Raw genomic sequence first — 21,396 nt, 5'->3', positions numbered from 1 at the left:
GAGGACGTCGTTTTGCGTCGAAGCTAAATGAAGACATCTGCAAGGCAGGCCACGTAGTGATTTTTCGATGATTACTCGAGTCTATCGTAATAGTCTAGCGTAATAGACGTGTTGAAAGTTAAAAGCAGAGAGGAGGTGGAAGTTCTCGTTTTGGCCTCATTTCACTACCGGAATTTCCAACAAGCTCCAACTCCAACTAAACGACGTGTTTGCAAGCTTCAGGATCATAAACAAGAAACCTCGCCATGCAACGAATTAGCTTGAGAACCATCGCTGTAATAGGAAGTGCCGTCGTTTTGGTTGGCTGTGTACTACATACGGTATGTTCATGCTGAGAGTTGAGATTTTAGTTGGATGTTTGCAATATCTGGTTTTTCGGTACCTTGAAGCCTTCAACCTCTTCAAATTCCACTGAGACTAGATCCAAACCAGTTAGTATTTGACTGAACGGGCATCCACATGTAAAGTTGCGAGGACTTTAAAATGGGAGGTACATCCAATTTGAAGAAGTACTGGCGTTGATGAAACCTTGGGGGGATATACGTCACACCGTCAAAATGGAGAATCAAAACGACATTTGAGCCGTACGTTCAATGTACTTTCCATCGAACTGCAGCAAGTCATTGCTATATTTTTTTTTGTTCCACCATTGACGCAGTTCGAGTGGCGTGTACTGCCAAACTACAATTGCGAGACTAGGCCAGCAAATATTTGACACCTTCGTATAATGATATGTAGCGTAATTTAAAGTCTGATTGGCACTGGCGTCCATTCAAAACACCTTGTGTCGGATGAAGCAGCATGTGACAGAGAGAGAGACAAATGCTGTCCGCGAAAAAGTGGCAGCTCCGTAAGTTCGGTATGCCAGCCTCCTAATGCGCCAACATACGTGAACAATTATTGAAGCCAGAATCATCGCTCTCAACAAAACAAGCAGAAGGATTCCCATTTTTCTGGCTACTGATTCGTATGACTGAATATATTTGTGATGCTAAAATTACTAAGGCGCAGAATGTCACTGACGTGTACGTGGTCGTGCTTGCGGCTATAGAATTAGCAGCAATAAAGAGGAAATGCTGCCTTTAATTGAGGCATCGCTAGTAGATTAAAAGCTTCCATGGCTTATGGTTTGAAAAGTGTGCCTTCACCTCCTTGTCCAAGTACGAATGATGTTCTAAAAGTCCAAAGGGAGTTTTCGATATTATCACCAAAAGTGTTTATGTTATCGAGCAAAGAGCTGTTCAGACCGAGGATGGACTTTATCGATTCCTTCTTCAGCTCACTAGGTTCTTGAGATCAGCAATACTCACGACACGACTGTAAGAATAAGCAACATTATTGATAGAAAGGCGTTCATAACCATCTCTTTTGCCCTAGTAGATCAATAGATCAATTTAGACGTTCTCCCCACTAGGTCTGACCTATCAACGATCCCATACTCGGATTCTGCGTTTTGCAACACTGCCAGTAAAGTTGTTGGGGTTCAGTCAACAAGGATTCAAATAACAGCCATGAGTAATGGAAGTTGTCATTCCTAAATTCCCTCTAAAAGAGCACACTTTTCGCATATCCCTGTATTGTTGCTGCTCTTGAGTACAGAAACCCGTACCAGAAGAGAAATGGAGCTAGCATCCAAAATATACGTCATAAAATCGATAAAATCGACTGGGAGATCCGATTCCAACAGATTGCAAAGGTAACGTATCAGCGCACCAGCGTCTGTTACCAATGATGGATTGAGTGTGGCGTGTAGTAGGTCGGCTTAGCCTACTAAAGGAATATAACTGAGTTGCTAGGATCCAATTGGCCTCCTCTAGCGCCTCCCGAGCAAGGAGAAACTGAGTCCCATCTACACTTCACTTGTGACGTACTTTCATTCCAAGAAACTTCTGATCAAGGCGACCTGCTGCTGCGGCAGTAGTTCAACAATGATTGATTGACCTGGCATTCGTTACCAGCAGATAGTTCTATCACTACTGCTCACCACTAGACATAAAGCTCTGTCGCTTGCTCAAAGCCCAACAGCGGTTACTGCATTGAAATGACGACCAGCAAAATCCAGAGAATTAAATATCAATAAACGATTCATGTCTCCCTCTGTCTCTGCTTCGCATCTCCCTCTATCAGTCCTGTTCTTGCAGCAACACTCAAATTTTTGTTGAGTGACACCTCGAAAAGGATATGCGGACTACTGGCCCCTCCAATTTCTCAATAATGGTAAAATTTGCAGATTGGTCCTTGTGGCCGCCTAGCTTATTTCGTGCTCCTCAGTGCTTGCATGAAATGGAAGAACCCACGCGTCGTGAGTTCGATCCCTACGAGTTATGGGCAGATTTTGAGGCAGATGTTGTTGTTAGGTGGGAGTGACGCCCTACCCCAACGTAAAAAACCAAAAAGCTGCACCTTTTTGACCCTTATTTCGACATAGCTAGGCAGTGTCTGTTCTGTCTAAGATCGTTTTGGGTGCTTGGTATCTTCCTTTCGGCCTCGGATGTGTCCCTTTGTTGAGTATTTTCGTCACTTTTGATTTTTGCAGCTTTTTGAGGACCGGAGCCAACCTCCACTTGGCAAAACGACAGGCTGTGTAAGGGACTTTTTAACCCAGGTTTCTATGAGTTTCAAGGTTTCAAACTGTACTTGGGAACTATCAGCTTCATCAAAGTTTTCACAGATTGAGCAGTGAAGTCATTTGCTTCCTTCGAAAGATCAATTCATGTGAAACATATAATATGGTAACTTCATCAAAGTCTGACCAATATCTCGAAAGATTCTTGTGTATGCCTTCTTCCCCTCACGACTTAACCAACGTCGGTCACAAAACTCTGCGTGAAGACACAACCGGCTGGAAACCATTTGGAGTTTGAATTAGGCAGAAATTGAGATCTTTCCAAGCGGTTCGAAGTGCTGTCAAAAATAGCTTTGGGTTTTGCGTGTGTGCCAAAGCCACCGAATTTGGCGCAAATCAGGAATGCGGCATTTTGAGACCTCCTGACAGCAGTCGAATACCACCAATGGATACAAAACTAACACTTTAAGAGACTTGGATTCCTAAAGGTGAGGAGTGGAAAGAAACAAATCAGTGACCGCTCACATTCTTTGTCCTCTCATTTTGACTCGATAACCGACTGGGGCCCAAACTGTAAACGAGTGACTTGGCCTTTACCTGACATGATGTCAGTCGAATGGTTTTGGTTTTAAACGTTTCACGCTCTGGCGTTTTAGTGGCGCCTTTTTATGGCTAGAGTTGTTGTGTCGAATTGTACAGTAAGCTTAACATTGGTCTGCAGTCCGCAGTACGTGGACAAACACGAAAGAAAATTCTGGATATTCATCTTTACTGTTTATATACACTCTGGCTGCCTGTTTTTCCTCTATATATACGCCTTTGCTTACATCTTTCGACTTGAAACCTTAAAGCAGGGAAGATAGCACCGCTTCAGTCTCGAGCTTCACGTGAATTCTAAAAGAATTCTAGAAGACAACGGCATTATTAAGCTCTGTCAAGCATCGACTGATTCAGCAACGTTCAATGGATAGCAAGTGGCCAAACTCCTTGTAAGCAGCCGCAGTTCGAGTTTCATTGGTAGTGACCACCGCTTTATATCTCAGGTATAAACACAGGCCCAATTCTTCTACATCTTGATCGTATGGACTTACTCACATTCTTCATCCTGTTGTTTAAACATTTAGCTCAAAATCCAAGAAATCAACACTCCCAAGCATCTCGCACATTTTCAACACGGCAGAATTGAGACCACAAAGACGCAACGCACGGATCTAGGCTTGGAGTAGGGCTTTGATACACTCGCTGCTCAACTTGGCCCATCTTTCGCATTCTATTTTCGAATGGTGTTGTTCTTCCAGACGCTGCTACCATACGACATATATTGACTAGTCCAGAAAAGGATAATAAAAAGGCAGCTGGATATGCACAAATTTTGACTGTGGATATTCAGAGTTTTTTAGTTTGTTCTTGTGTCTTGATGAGCAAATCAAATACTCATCTTCCTCTTTTTCGCTTAGGTCAATTAAATATTAAATTTGCTCTGGTCATCTTGAAGGGTAAATTTCCCTGCCTTGATCCTTTGCCAGGAAATGGTGTTAATGTTGAACTTCTCTTGCATATCTCTGCTGGCCCTCAACATCAACGCCATCGAAAGCTCTTGCAACCGGCCTTTGGACCATCACATTTACGCGCTGCTCTAGATGCCAGCTATGAGAGCAGCAGGAAACTAGTCAAGATCTGGTCAGACAAGCCTGATTCTGAACGTGTCGTTGATGTTTACCGAGCCATGACAGACTTGACTTCCGATATTGCGAAAATCGCCTTTTCATATGATTTTAGAGGTGCAGCTATTGAGTATCGTGTCAGCGTTGTGCTTGTTATCCTTGTTCTTTGTTTCAACCCCTTTTTCTCTCAGCTTTGGAGCTTACGGTGACAAGGATAACGCTCGGGAGCTCTACTCTCAATGTGATGCGCATAGAATAACAATATCTTCATTTTTCCGTTTCACGCTTTGATCAAGTTCTTCTCAACAACTGCTCCAGCTCGTGCAGTGATTCCAAAGCTCCTACGATCATTTTATGGAATGACGCTACTACAGATCTGGAAGCGTTTGTGACCCTTGACGCACTTGCTCGAGCATTTTCCTCAAGTCAAGCGAGATGCAATCGCTGCTGGTCAAGTCAAAAAGGGTTGGAAAATGGACGTGCTAGACATTTGTTTCGACCGTCTTTAGGCTGGTCATGGAACTTCAGCAAACAGTCTTACATTCAGCTTTCTACGACTTGCTGAGAATCCGGATGTATGCAAGAAGCTTCAAGCTGAGATTGACAGTGTTATTGGCCCGAATGTTAGAGCTACGACTGAAAATGTTGGAGGTCTTGTATAATTGGAACAGGTCTTCAAAGAAACTCAGAAAAAATCTGGCCTTTCACAATCAATATGACCCACGCTCACAAAATATCACTATCGTCATCAGACGAATTGATCCAGTCGTTCTTGGCGTACTGTTGCAGCCCCTGACGTGGCATATTAGATTTAGTCAGCACTGTTGACATCCTCCTCTCACACGCATCATCTTATCCATCTATCATATCCTATTGTGTGCGCAGAAGAGTTCATACTTTGTTATCTTTCACGTGCAAGGTCGAACTGCCATGAACGATGTGGAATTATTAGGACATCGTATCAAGGCTGGAACAAACATTGCTATACCTATCAAGGTTTGAACACTGTACGATATCAACCAAGGCTTCAGTTGTTGCATGCTTACCAATTTGTATAGGCTTTACATTACAGTGAGAAATATTGGGATGAGCCTCGTCTCTTCAAGCCTGAACGTTTCGAAATGGTGCCAGTCCGAGGAAATTTCATTCTTTTTGGTGATTTTTGTATTTTGGATGTATTGGAATTGAAAGTATGATTTGATCTGAGCCAGTGTGATTGCAGGCCTTTTTGCTGACTTCTCTGTCTCATAGTGGCTCAGACAGAGATTGGAGTCGTATTGGCTATAATTCTTCAAACGTTTACTCCTGTGTCGGTCCCTCAAAAGCTGACTATCGGGGACGTTGAACGCCTTACAAACCTGTTGAACTAATTGGAGAAAATTGTAGGTAACAACTGCATTGAAGAATCGACTATATCTCTACATGGAGACGCGTTCCTAGTCACTAGCCAAAGGCGAATCTGCTGTGTGATTTCTGATTTTCTTGTTGGTGTTACCTCTTTCCTGGAGTTTGTGATAACATCAAATAAAAGATACTATTTATTGTTATTATGAAATAAGAGGCTTCTTCAAGTGTAGTGTTGTCGATTGGGTGGCATTGCGACTTTCAGGTGTAATTTTCTCGCTAAATGTCCCAGCGGTCGCTCCAAACGGACAACTCGAGTCGATTCTTCACATCAATTAGTGTCAGGATGTTGCCATGCGGTTCAACTTTGGGGTTTACTTTTGCAGTAATTTCGAGTGTGATTCACCACAAACTTCACCAACACAATCCAAACATCAACCTGGGGCTCAAAGGGGCAAGTTCTCCGGTTATTGAAATCTGAGTATAGCATATTGCTGATCTAGTATAGGCAGGGAACCAATAGCTCTTGTATGCTGTTTGTGATACAGTCATGACGGAGGAGAGCAAATGGACAACAATCGCCATCATTGGAGGTGCCGTTGCATTGACGGCTACTGCAACTTATTACTTCCGGTATGAATCTATCAAAGATCTCTCTCTCCCTTGCTGCTCTGTATGTTGTCAACGAATCTGACACATCACAATAGCTTTGATACTAGAAACTCGACCCTCCCAAGCATCTTCCAACTGGGACGAAACGATTTCAAACCTAAACCAGGAGAAGAGACTTCAACTACAAATCCATTCCAAGCTCACGTTATTGTGGGAGTGGGTGTTGAAAAATTGGGGCCTATATTCCGTATCCCATTCACAAACCAAGTTATTGTCGCCGATGCTGCAACTGTCAGGCATATAACTACTAGCTCTGAGAAAGAGTATGGGAAGAGTGACAATTTTCAACGTATCTCGTGAGTGTGGGAGCGGTTTTTTATGCTGTCGTGTATCTGATTCCTCGCCATAGGTTTATCAAGCTTGGACTGGTCGCTTTGCATGGGCAACAACATCAACGACATCGAAAACTGCTCCAACCAGCTTTCGGGCCGTCACATTTACGGGCTGCTTTAGACGCCAGTTACGAAAGCAGCAACAAGCTAATCAAGATCTGGTCGGAAAGGCCTGACTCTGAACGTGTCGTGGATGTGTATCGAGCCATGACTGATTTGACCTCGGATGTCATCGCAAAAATAGCCTTTTCATATGATTTCGGAGGTCTGTATTAAACTTCGTTTCAATCCTCTTATGTGGTGCTTACTGCTACTTCTTTTATGCATCAGCATTGGATGCTTACGGTGACAAGGACGATACTCGTGAATTAGAAGGTAGAAAAGCGTGAATGTAGCTGTTATGATTGAGTGCCAGTAACCTAATCTTCACCACTTGTTCCAATCGTAGCCGTATTAAAATTCTTCTCAACCGTATCTCCGACCCGGGCTATGATGCCATGGTTCTTACGTCCATTTTATGGAATGACTGTTCCTCAAATTCGTCAACGAGTCAAACCCTTGACTGACTTGCTCGAACACGTCCTACAAGTCAAACGAGATGCAATTGCTGCTGGCACAGTCACGAAGGGCTGGCAGATGGATGTGCTCGATCGCTTGTTACAAACTGATGAGGAGACTGGAGAGAAAAAGTTTGATTCTGCGGAAATTATGGATGAGGCACTGACGTTTTATGCGGTATGGTTTTGCGTCATGGCAAAAAAAGAGAAAGCATATCTATATGGACTGAAGGATCTGCTTCATTGTATTAGGCTGGTCATGAAACTTCAGCAAATAGCTTGACTTTTATATTCTTACGACTGGCACAAAACCCTGACGTATGCAAGAAAGTGCAAGAAGAGATTGATAGAGTCATTGGTCCTAATGGTCGAGTGACGAATGAGAATATCGGTAGTCTGACCTATTTGGAACAAGTCTTCAAGGAAACGCAGTATGTCAAGCGTAAAAAATAATTAGCTCAAAACCATTGACTGATACTTTTACTTTCACTTAGGCGTATCGATCCGGTGGTCGTTGGAGTACAAACACGAGTACCTGCAAAAGACGTCGTGATTCTTGGCCATAAAATCAAGGCTGGAACCAAGATTGTTATGCCCATCAAGGTTTGTTGACTGTTGAGAGCTTACCCTGGCAAAAAACTCGAAAGTCTCATATCAATATATACTCGTGCAGCCGCTACACTTTAGTGAAAAGTACTGGGATGAACCACATCTTTTCAAGCCTGAACGATTTGAGAAAGTGCCTGTGCCAGGCTCCTTCTTGCCTTTTGGTGATGGTGCTTTTGGGTGTATTGGAATGAAATGTAGGTATTCCCAAAGCTTGAAGTGGAATCTCTGTAAATGTGGTGCTCAAATACCTCTTCATCGTAGTGGCTCAGACTGAGATTCGAGTCGTGTTGGCAACTGTTCTACAACAGTTTACTCCAGTATGGATACCTCAGAATCTGGTGATTGTGCACCAAGTAAGATTGTGGTGATTGTCGTTCTTGGATTTTTTTTTTTGGGTGTTCATTGTCGTTGCTTTTCTCCAAAGGTCACAACTGGTTTGAAGAATGGTCTTTGGCTGTATATGGAAAAGCGGTCATAATGTGTCAAAGTGTGAATATCAACGTGATATTTTGGAAATCAAAGTAGGTTTGGTAGTCATTGTAAGTGTGGAATACATTTTGGAGTTTGAATCGAATTTTACATCGTAATATCGAACATCGTCGATGAATCAGTCGGAAACCACTTGGCACAAGTCTCAGAGATGGACACCTTACTTAAAATCAATTTTAGTCCTTCATGCGTAACTACTGTTTCTTATGAAACTACAATCAAACTACAATACTTTGAAACCACAAAGTTGAAGTCTTCCTTCCAAAAAGATGACTATTTTTGCCTCTGTTGCGAGTAAGGAACAGTTGCGAGTAAGGAACATTGGATTGTGTGTTAGATATGTATTGCGGCAATCAAACAATTTAACTAATTCAACACTCACAAAGTTACAATAACGTAGCGCAGCCCATGCCAAGACAAAGTAGAAAGCACCATACACGACTTGAAGAGCATACAGCAATCCGTTAGGTGTGACATCCCAGTGGTCGACATCTTTACCAGAGATGGTTCCGTTAGCATATGTAGTGTACAAGACCATGCCGACAATGGCTGCAAGTCCTGATTCTCCATCAGTAATGAGACATGAATCAATTGTCGGGACTGGAGCTGCAACGAGACGGGTTGCAAGAGCCAAGTTGCTTTGGGCCTACAATTGTTGCGTTTTGAGTACTCCGAGCAAAAAATCGAGACGTCGCAGGTGGTAACAACTGCACGACCAGCTTACATCAATAGCGAGAGCAACAGATTGAGTAACTGCTGTGCCGTTATATGCATCGAGACCTGCATATTGCGCGTATGCCTTCAAATCATTGGCGTACTGGCCCGTGATGTAATCCTTTGTGGCCGCCGATAATGAAGCAGCTGCTGCCGATGCAGCTGAAGCACTGTTGACATTCGCAGCCAGAGTAAACAGTTGAGTAAGAGAGTCGTTTTGAGCTGATGTAGCAAAGGCAATATGCTTCAGAGGAGCAATGGTGGAGTTCAAGGCAGGAGCAGCTTTAATGGCCATGGCCATTGTGGTATCCCCCAATCCTTGGTACAGGGCAGTGTTGACATCGAGAGGGATCAATTCATCTTTGGCACAGGTGACACTATGTCCGAGATACTCGTTTCTCATGAGAGGGTAGAACCAGAGACGGTCATAACTGTATTTAAACGGGAAGAAGAGAACACATGAATAAACGTGTTGGATTTCAGAAAACGAGAAGATTACGCACGATAGCCAAGCAAAGAAGTATTTGACTGGTGACGATCTGGGCAAGATGAAACTGTCGGGACAATATGTGCTAGTCCAGAAGAGGAAGAAGAAATAGTGGATGGTAAATGCTGCATTGGCATATGGAATGGATCCAGCAACATATGCACAGATCATGTTCAGAGAGGAGACACACATGGCCTAATGCAAAGTTAAAGGATGTCCTTATGTAAGAACCCACAAATTCAAAGACTTTGGTACCTCAAGGTAGAGTGTAAATCCAGATTCAGCAAGGTTCTTGTTGTCGAAACCAGCCATGGGAAGTGCGATGAATGCAACACAAGCACACATAGTGCCAGAGAATATCACTTCGACGACATATTGTGCTAGCAGGTACCACAGCTTGTTGTAGTAACCAGCTGCTTCTTCGTGGTAGTATTGCTTGCGGCGTTCGAGCCCTGCAAACAAACAGTACGTTGGCTGCTCGATGGAAATGTCTGGAGCCAGGTTTCCTGCAATTGATGGAACTTACAGTACGCAATAGCAGCAGATCCAAATCCAGGTACCATGAGTGTAATGGTGAAACCAAGAGCATCCTTTCCGACGTGACCGTAGAAACCAGCAGTTTGGCCATAGAAGGCTCCACCACAGAACAGACCGACGACAATAGCGGAGATAAACCGAGTCTAATATACATAGCGTTGGTGATGGAAGTTCTCAATCGACGACGAGAGGAGCTTACTGTGGACATGAGAGGGTTTCGCCAGTAAATTCTCAACTGACGGAGAAACAAGTGATAGAATTGGAGACGGCCTGAAGCGAGTTGGTAGAATCCCATTGATTCCAAAGCTGTGGCCTGTTTCAAATGAAACGCTTCATAGTTGTTGATAGTCCCTTGGCCAGAGTGAATGTCATTGACTCTCTTTTGAAGAGCTACACATTCAGAGGATTTCTTCCAAGAGGCAACGAGGAAGTCTGCACGAGCAGCTTGTTCGTTGGCGTAGACCTCAGCTACAAAAGCAGTGATTGTGTAAGTTTCAGTCGTAACTTCAAACATAGTGTAGAGAGTGCTTACCCGGGTTTCCAGTAATTGAAATGCCCAATTGCTCAAAATAGGCAATGGCGTCAGATGTGGTGCCAAAGTAGCAAGTCTGTCCACCAGGGCAGAGAAGCAAAAGGTTGTCGAATTGGGACAAGATGGTGTATGAGGGCTGGTGAATCGTAGCAACTACAGCAAGGAAAATGAAAAAGAGTTTATCAGTGTTGAAAGCTGGTGTGAATTTCCTGAAACGACCAGAACCTTAAGTAATCGTAAACGACTTACTGCATGCCAATTTGCGGAGACGGACGACCTCATTGACATTCTCAATAATAGCACGACCAGTTGAACTGTCCAAACCAGTAGTTGGTTCATCCAAGAATAATACTGATGCTACTGGCAACATTTCGACGGCGACGTTGACACGTTTTCGTTCGCCAGTTGATAACCCACGGACCAAAGCAGACCCAATCTTGTTATGTTCGACATAATTGAGCTGCATCAGAGTCAAAACATCATCGACCTATTCCAAAAACACGCACATCAGCTTTCTAGCACGACTGGTAAGCCAACAAGCTTTATACGAATGCTCAATTTCGAGACTCACACGTGCACGTCGCTCCTCTGCGGTCCAGACTTCAGGCAAACGAAGAGCAGCACAGAATTCCAAAGCTTCGCGAGTAGTCAGCTCTGGGGGTAGTAAGTCATCAGATGTAACGTAACCGTTGTTTTGGATGAATTCTCGCTGAGTCAATGGAGCTCCACTGTAAGGATTGAAAAACTCAGTAATTAGGCCAAAACTGGTTGAAAAGCTATTCTGAGATCTTAACACCACGTACTTGAGACGAACATCATTAGTCCATTCTCCAGTGGTTTTTCTGAAAGAAATCACATCCAGCAAGGTACTTTTACCAGCACCTGATGGGCCCATAATGGCCAGCGATTCACCAGGCTATCAAAACATTTGAGTTTAGACAAGTTGCGTCATTCATCCAAAAAGTTGAGAAATCTTGATATGGAAAACGACTCACTTTGCAGTAACCGCTAACATTTTGTAGCAATTCCTTCCATTCGCCACGGACCTTTAATCTGCAATCAATACTTCTGAAGGAGAAAAAGGCTGGTCGGACTTGGCTGTCATCCGTGACGGCTATAAATCAAGACATGTAGAAATATTCAAGAGTTAACGACTGAACAAGCTCAAGCGAGACAAGATAAAGACGTATTAAAAAGGATACAATTTTGCTTACCCCATGATGAGCTGTTTACCACAGAGTCCTTCTTTTCGATGGACATTTCAATGTGGTCAAGGTGCTTGATCTCACCAGAAACAAGCCAATATGATGGGTTCGATGCCGTGTCGAGACGATTCCGAGTCACGCTGTTCCACAAATGACTACAGCCGTAACTGTTTCTACAGTCTACACCTTGTGGGACATCACATGTGTTCTCTCGATTTTGAAATGATCACCATTCCCACCGTATTTTGCCAAGAATTCGAGCATTCAGAGTATTTTCTGACTATTGGAAGCACCGTTTGCAATGACATCTCAAGATGACGCCGCGATACACCATATGGGACACAAGATACTGGGTGATGCTGAACACGCAGGGTACGTTTCGGTGATTATGGTCACATTTCGTGCTGGAGACGATTTACCGTTGAACCTGAATCGAATATTTCCTTGCAATGAACGACCATTTTTACTGCAGTTACACTATTACGTGGCGAGATATCGCTTTGGACATTGATATTGGTGGAATGTTCTCTCAAAAGAAAACCATTCGAACGCTCAAGGGCTCGACTGGATTTATGAAGCCAAAGGAGTCTTTGGCAATTATCGGCCGTAAGTTTCTTCGGTCAGCTTTCTCGTCATCGTTTTGGTGTGATTCTTATATCATTTACAACTCTACAGCATCTGGTGCCGGTAAAACTACTTTAATGGACATTCTTGCCAGTCAAAAGACACTAGGTCGCATTTCTGGTGAACTTCTTGTAAACGGAGCACCACCAGATGCATTCTTTAAGAAACGTGCTGGCTACATCTTTGTAAACATGTAAGCCTCGGGCTAAGTATGCCATTCATCCAAATCCAATGACTCACCTCTGAAAAATACGTAGGGCACACATTCCAACCATGACTGTCAGGGAAACAATCATGTTTGCTGCAGAGTGTCGAATGCCTCGTGGGTCTACTCACGCTCAGATTGTTGGTCGTGTGGACGACGTTTTGGAATCGCTAAGGATGACCGACGCACAGCATACTCCAGTCGGAGATGAATTGATTCGTGGTGTGTCTTCTGGTGAAAAGAAGGTAACTGTAAATGTATCCCCGACTTAATCTGTTATCTTAATGGTCAGTCGCTAATGCCCTAACAAATTCAACACTCTGATAGCGTACTGAGGTTGGTATTGAAATGGTTGCCAAACCGAAAGTTCTCTTCTTTGACGAGCCAACCTCTGGTCTTGATGGTAAATAATTCGTCGTGTTTTGTAGCACTTTTCTCCTGCTTGCTACCACGACTTCGCTCAAATCCATAGACTTTGGTGCTCGTTTCACTATGGAACTTGTGCTGAGTTACGTCCAATCTGAGAACGTCTCGGTAGCAGTCGTCGTTCACCAGCCTGCTGAGGCTGTCTTCAAGCTCTTTGACAATGTCATCCTTATCGGTGGTGGTGGTCGAATTTGCTACTTTGGACCAGTCAGTCACTGTGAGAAATACTTTTCTGAATACGGCTTCCCGTGCCCTCCTCTAATGAATCCGATCGAGCATTACGTTGATGTTATCGCAGCCGATACCGTCAGTGCCTCGGAATACTATGAGCGATCACCTCTGTATGCTGCCAATGCTGCAGAGGAACGACGTCTCGCTCGACTTCGTTACAGTGCTGTGTCTCATTCCACTCACATTGTGGAACGTAACTCATGGGACCAATTCAGGCTCTTGACTACTCGTGTAATATTGAGGTATCAAAGGAATCCTTCAACTTCATGGGGTCGTGTAAGTCAACTTTAGACTGCTATTTGGCTGGTGATTGTAACAGTCAACCAAACGACAAATCACTAAAACGAATCTCGTAATGATAGCTCGCCCTCTTCATGTGCTTTGCTCTCTTCTTTGGTAGTATCTTTTACCAAATTCCTCACGCCGCATCGTATCTCGGTACAATCAACCACGGTGTCGGCACCTTTGGTTTCTTGTCTATCTTCGTGGCCATCGCCTCTGTGCCTCAGTTCATGGAGGATCGTGAATTGTACATTCAAGAATTCAGCGCGGCCTTTTATACGCTACCTCCTTACTATCTGACGTAAGCTCAATGTGGTCTAGTCTCTTTGGTCAATTTCTCACTAACTTTTCTAAATGTTTGAATGTAGATACTTTGTTGTAGAGTACGTTTGGCCGTCTTGCTGAAAAAAACGTTTGGTATACTCACAACTATATTTCACCAATAGGGGTATATTTACCACAGTCATTACCACTATATTGCTCACCACTGTCTACTTCATGGAAGGAATGCCCGCCAACAAGTTCGGACTTACATATGCCATGATGTTTGTTCAAATGTGGGTCTCAACAGCTGTCGCTCGAGGCTGGTCTGGTACGAGTAAATCAAATTTCTGTTATTTCAATTGTCGAGATGTCACTGACTAGTTCTTCGATTAGCATGGTGCAAGACACTGATTCAAGCATACACTGTGTTATGGGCTGCTGGTCTGATCTTCTTTGCGTTCTCTGGTGCTGTCGCTCCGTTCGGAGCTTTCAGCCAAGGACTTTTATGGCTTACAGATGTCAACTACTGGCGATGGACTTACCAATATGTTCTCTACACGATCACAGTAAGCTAGCTAACTTTGTTTACATGATTGCATCTGCTATTCGAGATATAGCTGACTTACACATATCCCTATAGTACGACTTGCCAGTCGATTGTGACCAAGCATTCCCATTCCGCTCTCTCGCGCCCATCTACTCTGGCATATACGAGAAGGCTGACGCTGGTGGACTAGTCTCCAACGGCTCTGATACCGCTGCTGCTACCGCAGTCAGCAGCACTCTGAACCAGATAGCTGCCATCAACCAGATATTGGCCACAAACCCTCCTGCTGCGGTTGCTACCGAACTGACTGCTACTCTTGCTGCTTTGCAAACTCAGCTGTCAACAACCGCTCTTGGTGGTAGTGCTATCCTTACAAATGCCACGCTCATCGCCAACCTGCAAGCCAGCAACACTAAATGTATGTTGATATCTCGTCTTTCCGGTCCTCCTACTTTTTTTGCTGCAAAAATTTCAAACTCATATCGCCTCATGCTCTTCAGTTGTTTCTACCAATGCCGTCGTTCTGGCATCCACGTCCAATAACACAAAGACACTATACCCGGCTACTGAAAATATTTGTATCTACAGTATGTGTCTCTAGCAATGGCGTCTTTTAATATAGTTTCAATGCCTGAAAGTTTCTTCTTTGTAGATCCACAATCCTTCTTAGCTGCCTTCAACAGTATTGGCAAAGATTGCATTGTAAGTCTCTTTCATCTCTATCTCGATACCTGTATATCGTTTGTTTCTGTATATGTGCTCATGCTTTTCACTATTCCAGGCCTGTGGTAATGTCGCATATGCCGTCAACGTGTCACTCTTGATATTCTTTGTTCTGTTTACGGTAAGTTTTCAACAGATGTGATTCTGCAAGAGTATCTTGGCTTCTGACACCCTTCAAACTATCTAGTACACTGGTCTTTGGTATTCCCGTGGTTACAGGCAACGATAAGCTCCCACTGCTGCGAGAAGGGTGCTCAATGTCTGACAAGGCTTAGTGAATTCAGTCAAGTCCTTGAAAAATCGTTGTATTAAATTTAAATAGTTTTAAAGTCGAGCGATATTTTATTAGGTCCTACCCAATACACTGTGTTTGTAAACAGAAGCACAACTGGTGCAAAGTGTATATGTAGCGAAATCAATTGTCGCGAATGGTAGAATTCATATCTCATATCTCTACCTATTGGAATGTGCATGGGTGAACTACAGACTCCGAATGCGTAAACGATATGATCTTGGGAGATCTGTACCATTGGAGGTTTGTGAGGCAAGAAAGAGCGTATAAGCAGAATTAGTATGCCTTTAATGATAATTCAAGTTGATTGCGACATCTTTGAACTACACTGGTTGTTTCACTGAATGCAATCTTGGACTTATCGCAAAAACTGGTCATGTCATGATTTTGAACTTGGCAAGGCAACGATACAAAGACAACACGTTCAGTAACTCATATATCGCTTATTTGGTCGAGAGTCAAGAAACGACTTCACATATCCTGAGGTGCCTCTGCTGGAACTTGATTCTGTGCTAGTGTTTGCAAAAGATCTCGTGGCAGCCAATAATGAAGTAGCAGCTGCTGATGCTCTGCAATCAACACTTCTGAACGAGAAAAAGGCTGAACGGGCTTGAATGTCGTCCGTGACAGCTATAAATCAAGACATGACGAAATATTCAAAAGTGGACCACTGAACAAGCTCAAGCGAGACAAGATCAAGATGGATACAATACGCTACAATTTGAGCTTGGCCCATGATGAGCTTTTCACCCCAGCATCCTTCTTTTCGATTGACATCGTTTCAAAAGGGGACCAGGTGCTCGATTCGGACAGAAAGAAGTTGCTCTGATAGATTCGATGCAGTTTCGAGAGGATTACGCGTCACAATGTTCCAAATATGACTATAGCCTTAACTGCTTCTACACTCTACACTTGTGGGACATCACATGTGGTTCGATCTTGAAATGGTCACCTTCCTCTGCATTTTTCCTGAGAAATCGAGCATATTTTGGCTCTTGGGAGCACTGTAGTCCATGACATCTCAAGGTGGCGCTGCGATACACCGTATGGGACAGAAGCTAATCGGTGAATCTGAACGCACATTGTACGTTTCGGTGATTATGGTCAGTATAATTGAGCCTTGGCAAAGTAAGGCTTCTCTCTCATTCATTGGCGGCGAGTGTTTCTACCAATGAGAAACAACGGCTTCAGCCACACCCAGCCACACGGATGGACAAAACTGCTATAAAATTCATACATTTCTTAAACATCGATAGTGCCATACCATAACGCAAAGACAAACATCCAACCAATATCAAACCCAACATGTATACCAACCCAACCCAGACCAACCCAACCGGTATTCGAACTAGTGTACCACTACCTCTCGATGTTTGGATCAACATCTTGGAATGTGATAAACATGGGAATGTATCTCCCATGATGTATATGTGGATGTCTCACATATTACGGAATTCAGGATACCTCAGACAGTCTAGGTCTCTTCTCTCTAAATATGCCCACACGGAGGGATTTAGTCGTCATGCTATCAAGGTGATTGTATCAGAACATAGTTGGTCGATGAAAGTCTCTAAGGACTCTGCTGCTGCGGCCTTTAGTGTCTCTCTGCTACAGCCAGCTCCTCCCGGACGTCATTTAAATATAAAACTAGATCGCAAGGCTGCTAATGCCGTAGAATACCTGGATTCTATGGTTCCGAAGGTCTATACACCAAACGTCCCTGGCACCATAGCATCGCTCTTCAAATTCACCATCATCCACTTGTACGGACAAGCAAAGTATTCTCGGATCCTCTCGAGGCTCTTGGAACACTGCCCAGCCGATCACACTGGTACTTGCCCTATTTTAGATCTGGTGATCCGTGTAGGTGAATTGACGTATGCAGCCGACTTTATGCTACCGAATCTACTTGACCGGACAATAAAGGCAGAGAATGTGGAACTACTCAAATTGTTCTATAGGTACTCTACCAAGATGGATGTAATGCCTCCTAGATCTAGATTCTTGGATGCCATCTTCTCGGAGAATGTACAAACCGTGTACCTCACAGCTGCTATCGTCCGTGAATATCATGATCTAGCAAGGCTGAAGATATCTATAGAAACGGTTAGGAGATTACTATCGGAACATCGTTATGATACTTTACGCTATCTCATGCAATATTTCAGGCTCCATCTTACAGCCAACGATGTCAGAGAACATTGCCTTGCCATCCAAACAGGGCCTATGAACGTCATCTGCCGATTTGAGAAAGTAATCCAATCTATCTATAACCGCCATGAAAACTTGGATATAATCAACAGAGTGGAAGGGGTATTGCACCAACCACTCGAATAGTATCTTTGGAGTCTTTTAAGCAATAGCTGTATTTTTCACATAAATATTTTCCTGTGTACTCGTGATGTTCGTTTCATAAAACCACAAGAAAGACCCAAATTGAACTTCTCTTGTTTCCTTGGGTTTCATAAAGTCCTTGTGCTCAGAGGAAGACAGATCAATTGCAGCGAATGGTCTGATTCATACCTCATACCTCTGCCCATTGGCATGTGCATGGCTGAACTGCAGACTCGGAATGCGTAAATGTTGATTTGAGGTTGGGGGGTTTGGACGAATAGAACTTCTTGAGCCAAGAAAGAAGAGTGTAAGCAGAAGTAATATGCCACTAGTGATAATTCAAGTTGAGTCCGACACCTGTGAACTACATTAGCTGTTTCGTAGTGGACTGCAATCTTGGACTTGTCGTCGCAGAACGTGGTCATGTCATGATTTTGAACGTGGCAATACAACAATATAACGCGTCAAGTAACTTAAATGTCGTAAATTCTCGTTCAAAACCGACTCTATATGCCCAAAGATGCCCCTGGACTTGCTTTCTTTGAAGTTTGCAAAAGATCTCATGTTGCTGCCATTGAGTCTTCTAATTTCTGAAGCAAAGCAAAATTTGAATATTCAATATGATTCCAGTCTCGCTACGCGATAAGCAGTGTATCGAGCATGCATTTTGGCCGTGATTGAGCATTGGGACGCGTCAAACAACGAGCTAATACGACGGGCTAAAAGCGAGAAAACGAGCGAAATACGACATAGATAAAGCAACTCGATTCTGGTCCTCTCTGCGGTCGGTTCTCGACCAACTCTCGACTGTCATCGAATCACCAAAATCACTACCAAACATCGATATCAGAAGAAGTGCAGCGATGAGTTATTTCTTCCAGGCAGTGACCAAGTCATATACAGAGGTGCCCATATCGGCCGATGGAGCCATTGACACGGTTTCTTTCTTGGAGGCCACAGAGAACCTGATTAAGCTGTTTGATTTCATCAACCCAACTGCTTTCTCTCTTGTAAAGGGCGACATGACGGGAAACGTCGCTGTAAGTACTCATAGAATACATATTACTGGTTTTGTAGACGCTGTGTTCGCCCTTCTCATTATAAGAGAGTGGCTCTCCTTGCTTCTCAAACGTATCATCATCTACATCCACCGTGTGATTTTCAAACCACGTTGCAACAACTACACCGAAAGATCTAACCAAGCGTCCATCTCACTAGAAAATCCGAAACAAATTCCTCACAGCTCCACTTGCCCTGACCACTCTACAATCCGTCGTCATCTCCGAAGTCAGCATACAACCAAAAACCGCTACTGAGGGCTTACTGTGGTTGGAACGTGGACTCCTGTTCACCGCACTCGCACTAAGACGTAATGTCGATAACCCTAACGAGGAATTGAGCAAGAGTTTCCAAGAAGCTTATAAAGTCTCGCTTGGTACTTATCATAACTTTTTGGTCAGAACTGGTGTGAATGTGAGTATTCGTGTATAAAGATGAGACGCTGTTTCACTCGATTGCAGAATTTTAACTGATCTTGCACTTTTTAGCTGGCAATGAACGCATGTCCATCTCGCAAGGACTTTTATGCCAAACTATCTCCTGATCCTTCTGAAGTCTCGGCAAAGCTAGGATCATGGTTGGCTGCTCTGGAAGCAATCAATGTGATAATCAACAAGTTCTTTGTTGATGGTGGTCATGATAAGGTAGCGAGCATTACAAATGTTGCGTTCTCATGTCACTGATGGTCTCACCTTTGTTTCTCATTAAAGGGTCCATTCGTCTGAAAGAGACCTGATCAAAGCCATCAAAACCCATTATAAAAAGCCATTGCCTTGCGTCATTATGTCATCGATGGCCCGAATTCTTTTTGTTGAAACCTGAAGGTTATTTATCTGTTGTCAAGAAACATAAACAATTTGCAGTTCCTTTATAATGAAGTTTTCATTAGAATAAGAAAACTGATTACAATGAATTTTAAAATGAGTGCATGACTATTCATAGGATGGATTATATGATTCTAATGCGAAAACCTATCAACTACCACTACCACTATTGTCAGTGGAGGGGTGTCATAGATTCTGCTTAAAGAATTCAGCACCACGTTTACGAGCATCTGTCATTGCAGCCTTAACAACCTCTTCCTTATCATCCCCACGAGAAGCAAACCCATGCTGGACTCCCTCATAGTCAACAAAAGTAGCGTTTTTACCCTTCAGGAGCTCCTCTGCCTTCTTTCTCATTGAAGGAGTAAAGACCATATCATGCTGTGCGCATAACCAGAGAGATGGGACTTTGACGGGCTCGACATCAGTTGGGATTGTGACGGCTGATGGGTGAGCGAGACAGAATGCTTGGATTCGGTCTGCGTTTGCGGCGTTCTTGAGACAGAATGGTGCGCCGTAGCAGTCTAATGATGGTTGGTGGATGTTAATTCAAGAGCGAAAATCCCTCGGTTTTATGTGACGTACATCCTTGCATTCCGATTTTGGTGATTCCTTGCTTCTCGCGAATGTCATCAATGAATTTGTCAATCTGACAAGAGATTCGGATTCGTTAGAAAAGTAAAGTAGTTTGGTTTTAACATTCAAGATGCTTTGATTTGAAACACGATCCTTACCTTGGGCGCGACTGACGAAACCGAATTAGCTCTCATCCACGGAACCAATTTAGGTAATCGACTCATCAATCCGAAATACTACCAAACCAAACGCATCGTCAAAAAACGTGTTGCGAGAGACAACAATACATGACAACAAACGTTTTTCACACACCATTCCGATCTTGGTCATAAAAGGTTGAGGGACATGCAAGTTAATATCTCCCATAACATCAGCAGGTAGAGCCTTCCCGTCGAACATGTCTGGGATGTATACATTGAAGCCAGTATTCTCACAAAAGTAGTCAGCAATGAGGCGGACATTGTTCATCTTCCATCCAAAGATATCGGTGGCGATGACGATAGCGGTTGTAGAAGGTGTTGTGGGTCGTTTGACGTCTAATGAGGTATAACAGATTGGTGAGAAAATTGATGATACACACAATGGTGTTGCAAGATCTTGGACGTGAGGACCATTGACATAATGGTGCTCAAGGCGGTGGACATAAGGATCCAAATGATTTCGAAGAGTACATGGATTCACCACTTACAGTAGTCCAAGCTACCCAGCTTTTCTTCAACACCAGTAGCAGTTCCTAAGATATTGCGTGCAGTATTTAGTGATTGCTTCAGTCAGTCTTGATATGTATAGTATAGTATGTATTGGAATCAGCCTAATTTGTCTATCCAGACGAGATCATGGAGGTTCAGGTTCAAATACCTTCATGTTGGAATCCCACGTCAGCACAGCATGCCTTGGGAGTAGCGGTCTCGGTAGCCATATCTAAATTCCAAAGTTTTCAGTTTATTTAGTTAGTGAAAGGTTCTGGCTTAACACTTGTAACCCCTTCCAGAGATCAATTCAGTTTATGGAGGTAACTTGCCAGATATGAACCAGTCGTGGCTATGAGATATCTTGACACGGTAAGTTTGGTTTAAAGACCAGAGATGTAGACTGTTCCTCCTTTTTATAGGTCTTATCGCTAAAACGATGCTCAGTCGTCAATCAGGAAAAAAGTCAAGAGCGAGTAAGCAAAAAGGACAAAAGTATACAGGTTCAGTTGCCAAACTCGCTCTATTAGGACAAGATAACGTGTTCAAGTACGTGATAGATTATCCCTTTGTTGCTTGAGGGAAATGTCAGAAAATTCAAAGTCCACAAGA

At 43.4% G+C, this 21,396-nt stretch overlaps 6 protein-coding genes across 6 annotated transcripts; 4 read left to right on the top strand and 2 right to left on the bottom strand.

Moving 5' to 3' along the window:
* Positions 1-2,729: 2,729 nt before the first annotated feature.
* SmJEL517_g00986 (uncharacterized protein) lies at positions 2,730-4,892 on the top strand (the record flags this gene model as incomplete). The annotated part of the gene is made up of 4 exons (XM_031166914.1): positions 2,730-2,775; positions 3,865-3,957; positions 4,024-4,367; positions 4,740-4,892. 4 exons carry the CDS (start codon positions 2,730-2,732, stop codon positions 4,890-4,892), a joined length of 636 nt encoding a protein of 211 aa, XP_031027302.1.
* A 1,232-nt stretch (positions 4,893-6,124) lies between these two features.
* On the top strand, positions 6,125-8,222 carry SmJEL517_g00985 (uncharacterized protein; the record flags this gene model as incomplete). Its single annotated transcript, XM_031166913.1, has 10 exons — positions 6,125-6,207; positions 6,282-6,542; positions 6,596-6,843; positions 6,909-6,953; positions 7,027-7,313; positions 7,388-7,566; positions 7,630-7,738; positions 7,809-7,938; positions 8,006-8,097; positions 8,169-8,222. 10 exons carry the CDS (start codon positions 6,125-6,127, stop codon positions 8,220-8,222), a joined length of 1,488 nt encoding a protein of 495 aa, XP_031027305.1.
* A 284-nt stretch (positions 8,223-8,506) lies between these two features.
* On the bottom strand, positions 8,507-11,763 carry SmJEL517_g00984 (uncharacterized protein; the record flags this gene model as incomplete). Its single annotated transcript, XM_031166912.1, has 13 exons — positions 8,507-8,518; positions 8,616-8,879; positions 8,958-9,378; positions 9,451-9,629; positions 9,690-9,886; positions 9,961-10,114; positions 10,171-10,439; positions 10,504-10,656; positions 10,753-10,990; positions 11,075-11,231; positions 11,307-11,419; positions 11,499-11,617; positions 11,718-11,763. The coding sequence occupies 13 exons, from the start codon at positions 11,761-11,763 to the stop codon at positions 8,507-8,509; spliced, it is 2,322 nt and encodes a 773-aa protein (XP_031027304.1).
* A 246-nt stretch (positions 11,764-12,009) lies between these two features.
* SmJEL517_g00983 (uncharacterized protein) lies at positions 12,010-15,239 on the top strand (the record flags this gene model as incomplete). Its single annotated transcript, XM_031166911.1, has 15 exons — positions 12,010-12,080; positions 12,181-12,314; positions 12,384-12,525; positions 12,590-12,782; positions 12,865-12,940; positions 13,010-13,470; positions 13,557-13,777; positions 13,845-13,859; positions 13,923-14,068; positions 14,134-14,306; positions 14,381-14,705; positions 14,788-14,874; positions 14,940-14,989; positions 15,069-15,131; positions 15,198-15,239. 15 exons carry the CDS (start codon positions 12,010-12,012, stop codon positions 15,237-15,239), a joined length of 2,199 nt encoding a protein of 732 aa, XP_031027148.1.
* A 3,260-nt stretch (positions 15,240-18,499) lies between these two features.
* SmJEL517_g00982 (uncharacterized protein) lies at positions 18,500-19,420 on the top strand (the record flags this gene model as incomplete). Its single annotated transcript, XM_031166910.1, has 4 exons — positions 18,500-18,676; positions 18,855-19,109; positions 19,184-19,339; positions 19,406-19,420. The coding sequence occupies 4 exons, from the start codon at positions 18,500-18,502 to the stop codon at positions 19,418-19,420; spliced, it is 603 nt and encodes a 200-aa protein (XP_031027306.1).
* Positions 19,421-19,705: 285 nt separating this feature from the next.
* On the bottom strand, positions 19,706-21,014 carry SmJEL517_g00981 (uncharacterized protein; the record flags this gene model as incomplete). Its single annotated transcript, XM_031166909.1, has 6 exons — positions 19,706-20,043; positions 20,105-20,168; positions 20,254-20,331; positions 20,408-20,631; positions 20,784-20,828; positions 20,954-21,014. 6 exons carry the CDS (start codon positions 21,012-21,014, stop codon positions 19,706-19,708), a joined length of 810 nt encoding a protein of 269 aa, XP_031027309.1.
* Positions 21,015-21,396: the final 382 nt, after the last annotated feature.

Source organism: Synchytrium microbalum, assembly GCF_006535985.1.
Source record: "Synchytrium microbalum strain JEL517 chromosome Unknown SmJEL517_scf0003, whole genome shotgun sequence".
Classification (NCBI taxonomy): domain Eukaryota; kingdom Fungi; phylum Chytridiomycota; class Chytridiomycetes; order Synchytriales; family Synchytriaceae; genus Synchytrium; species Synchytrium microbalum.
The sequence above is the reverse complement of the archived record's forward strand: the minus strand, read 5'-3'. Positions and strand labels throughout refer to the sequence as shown.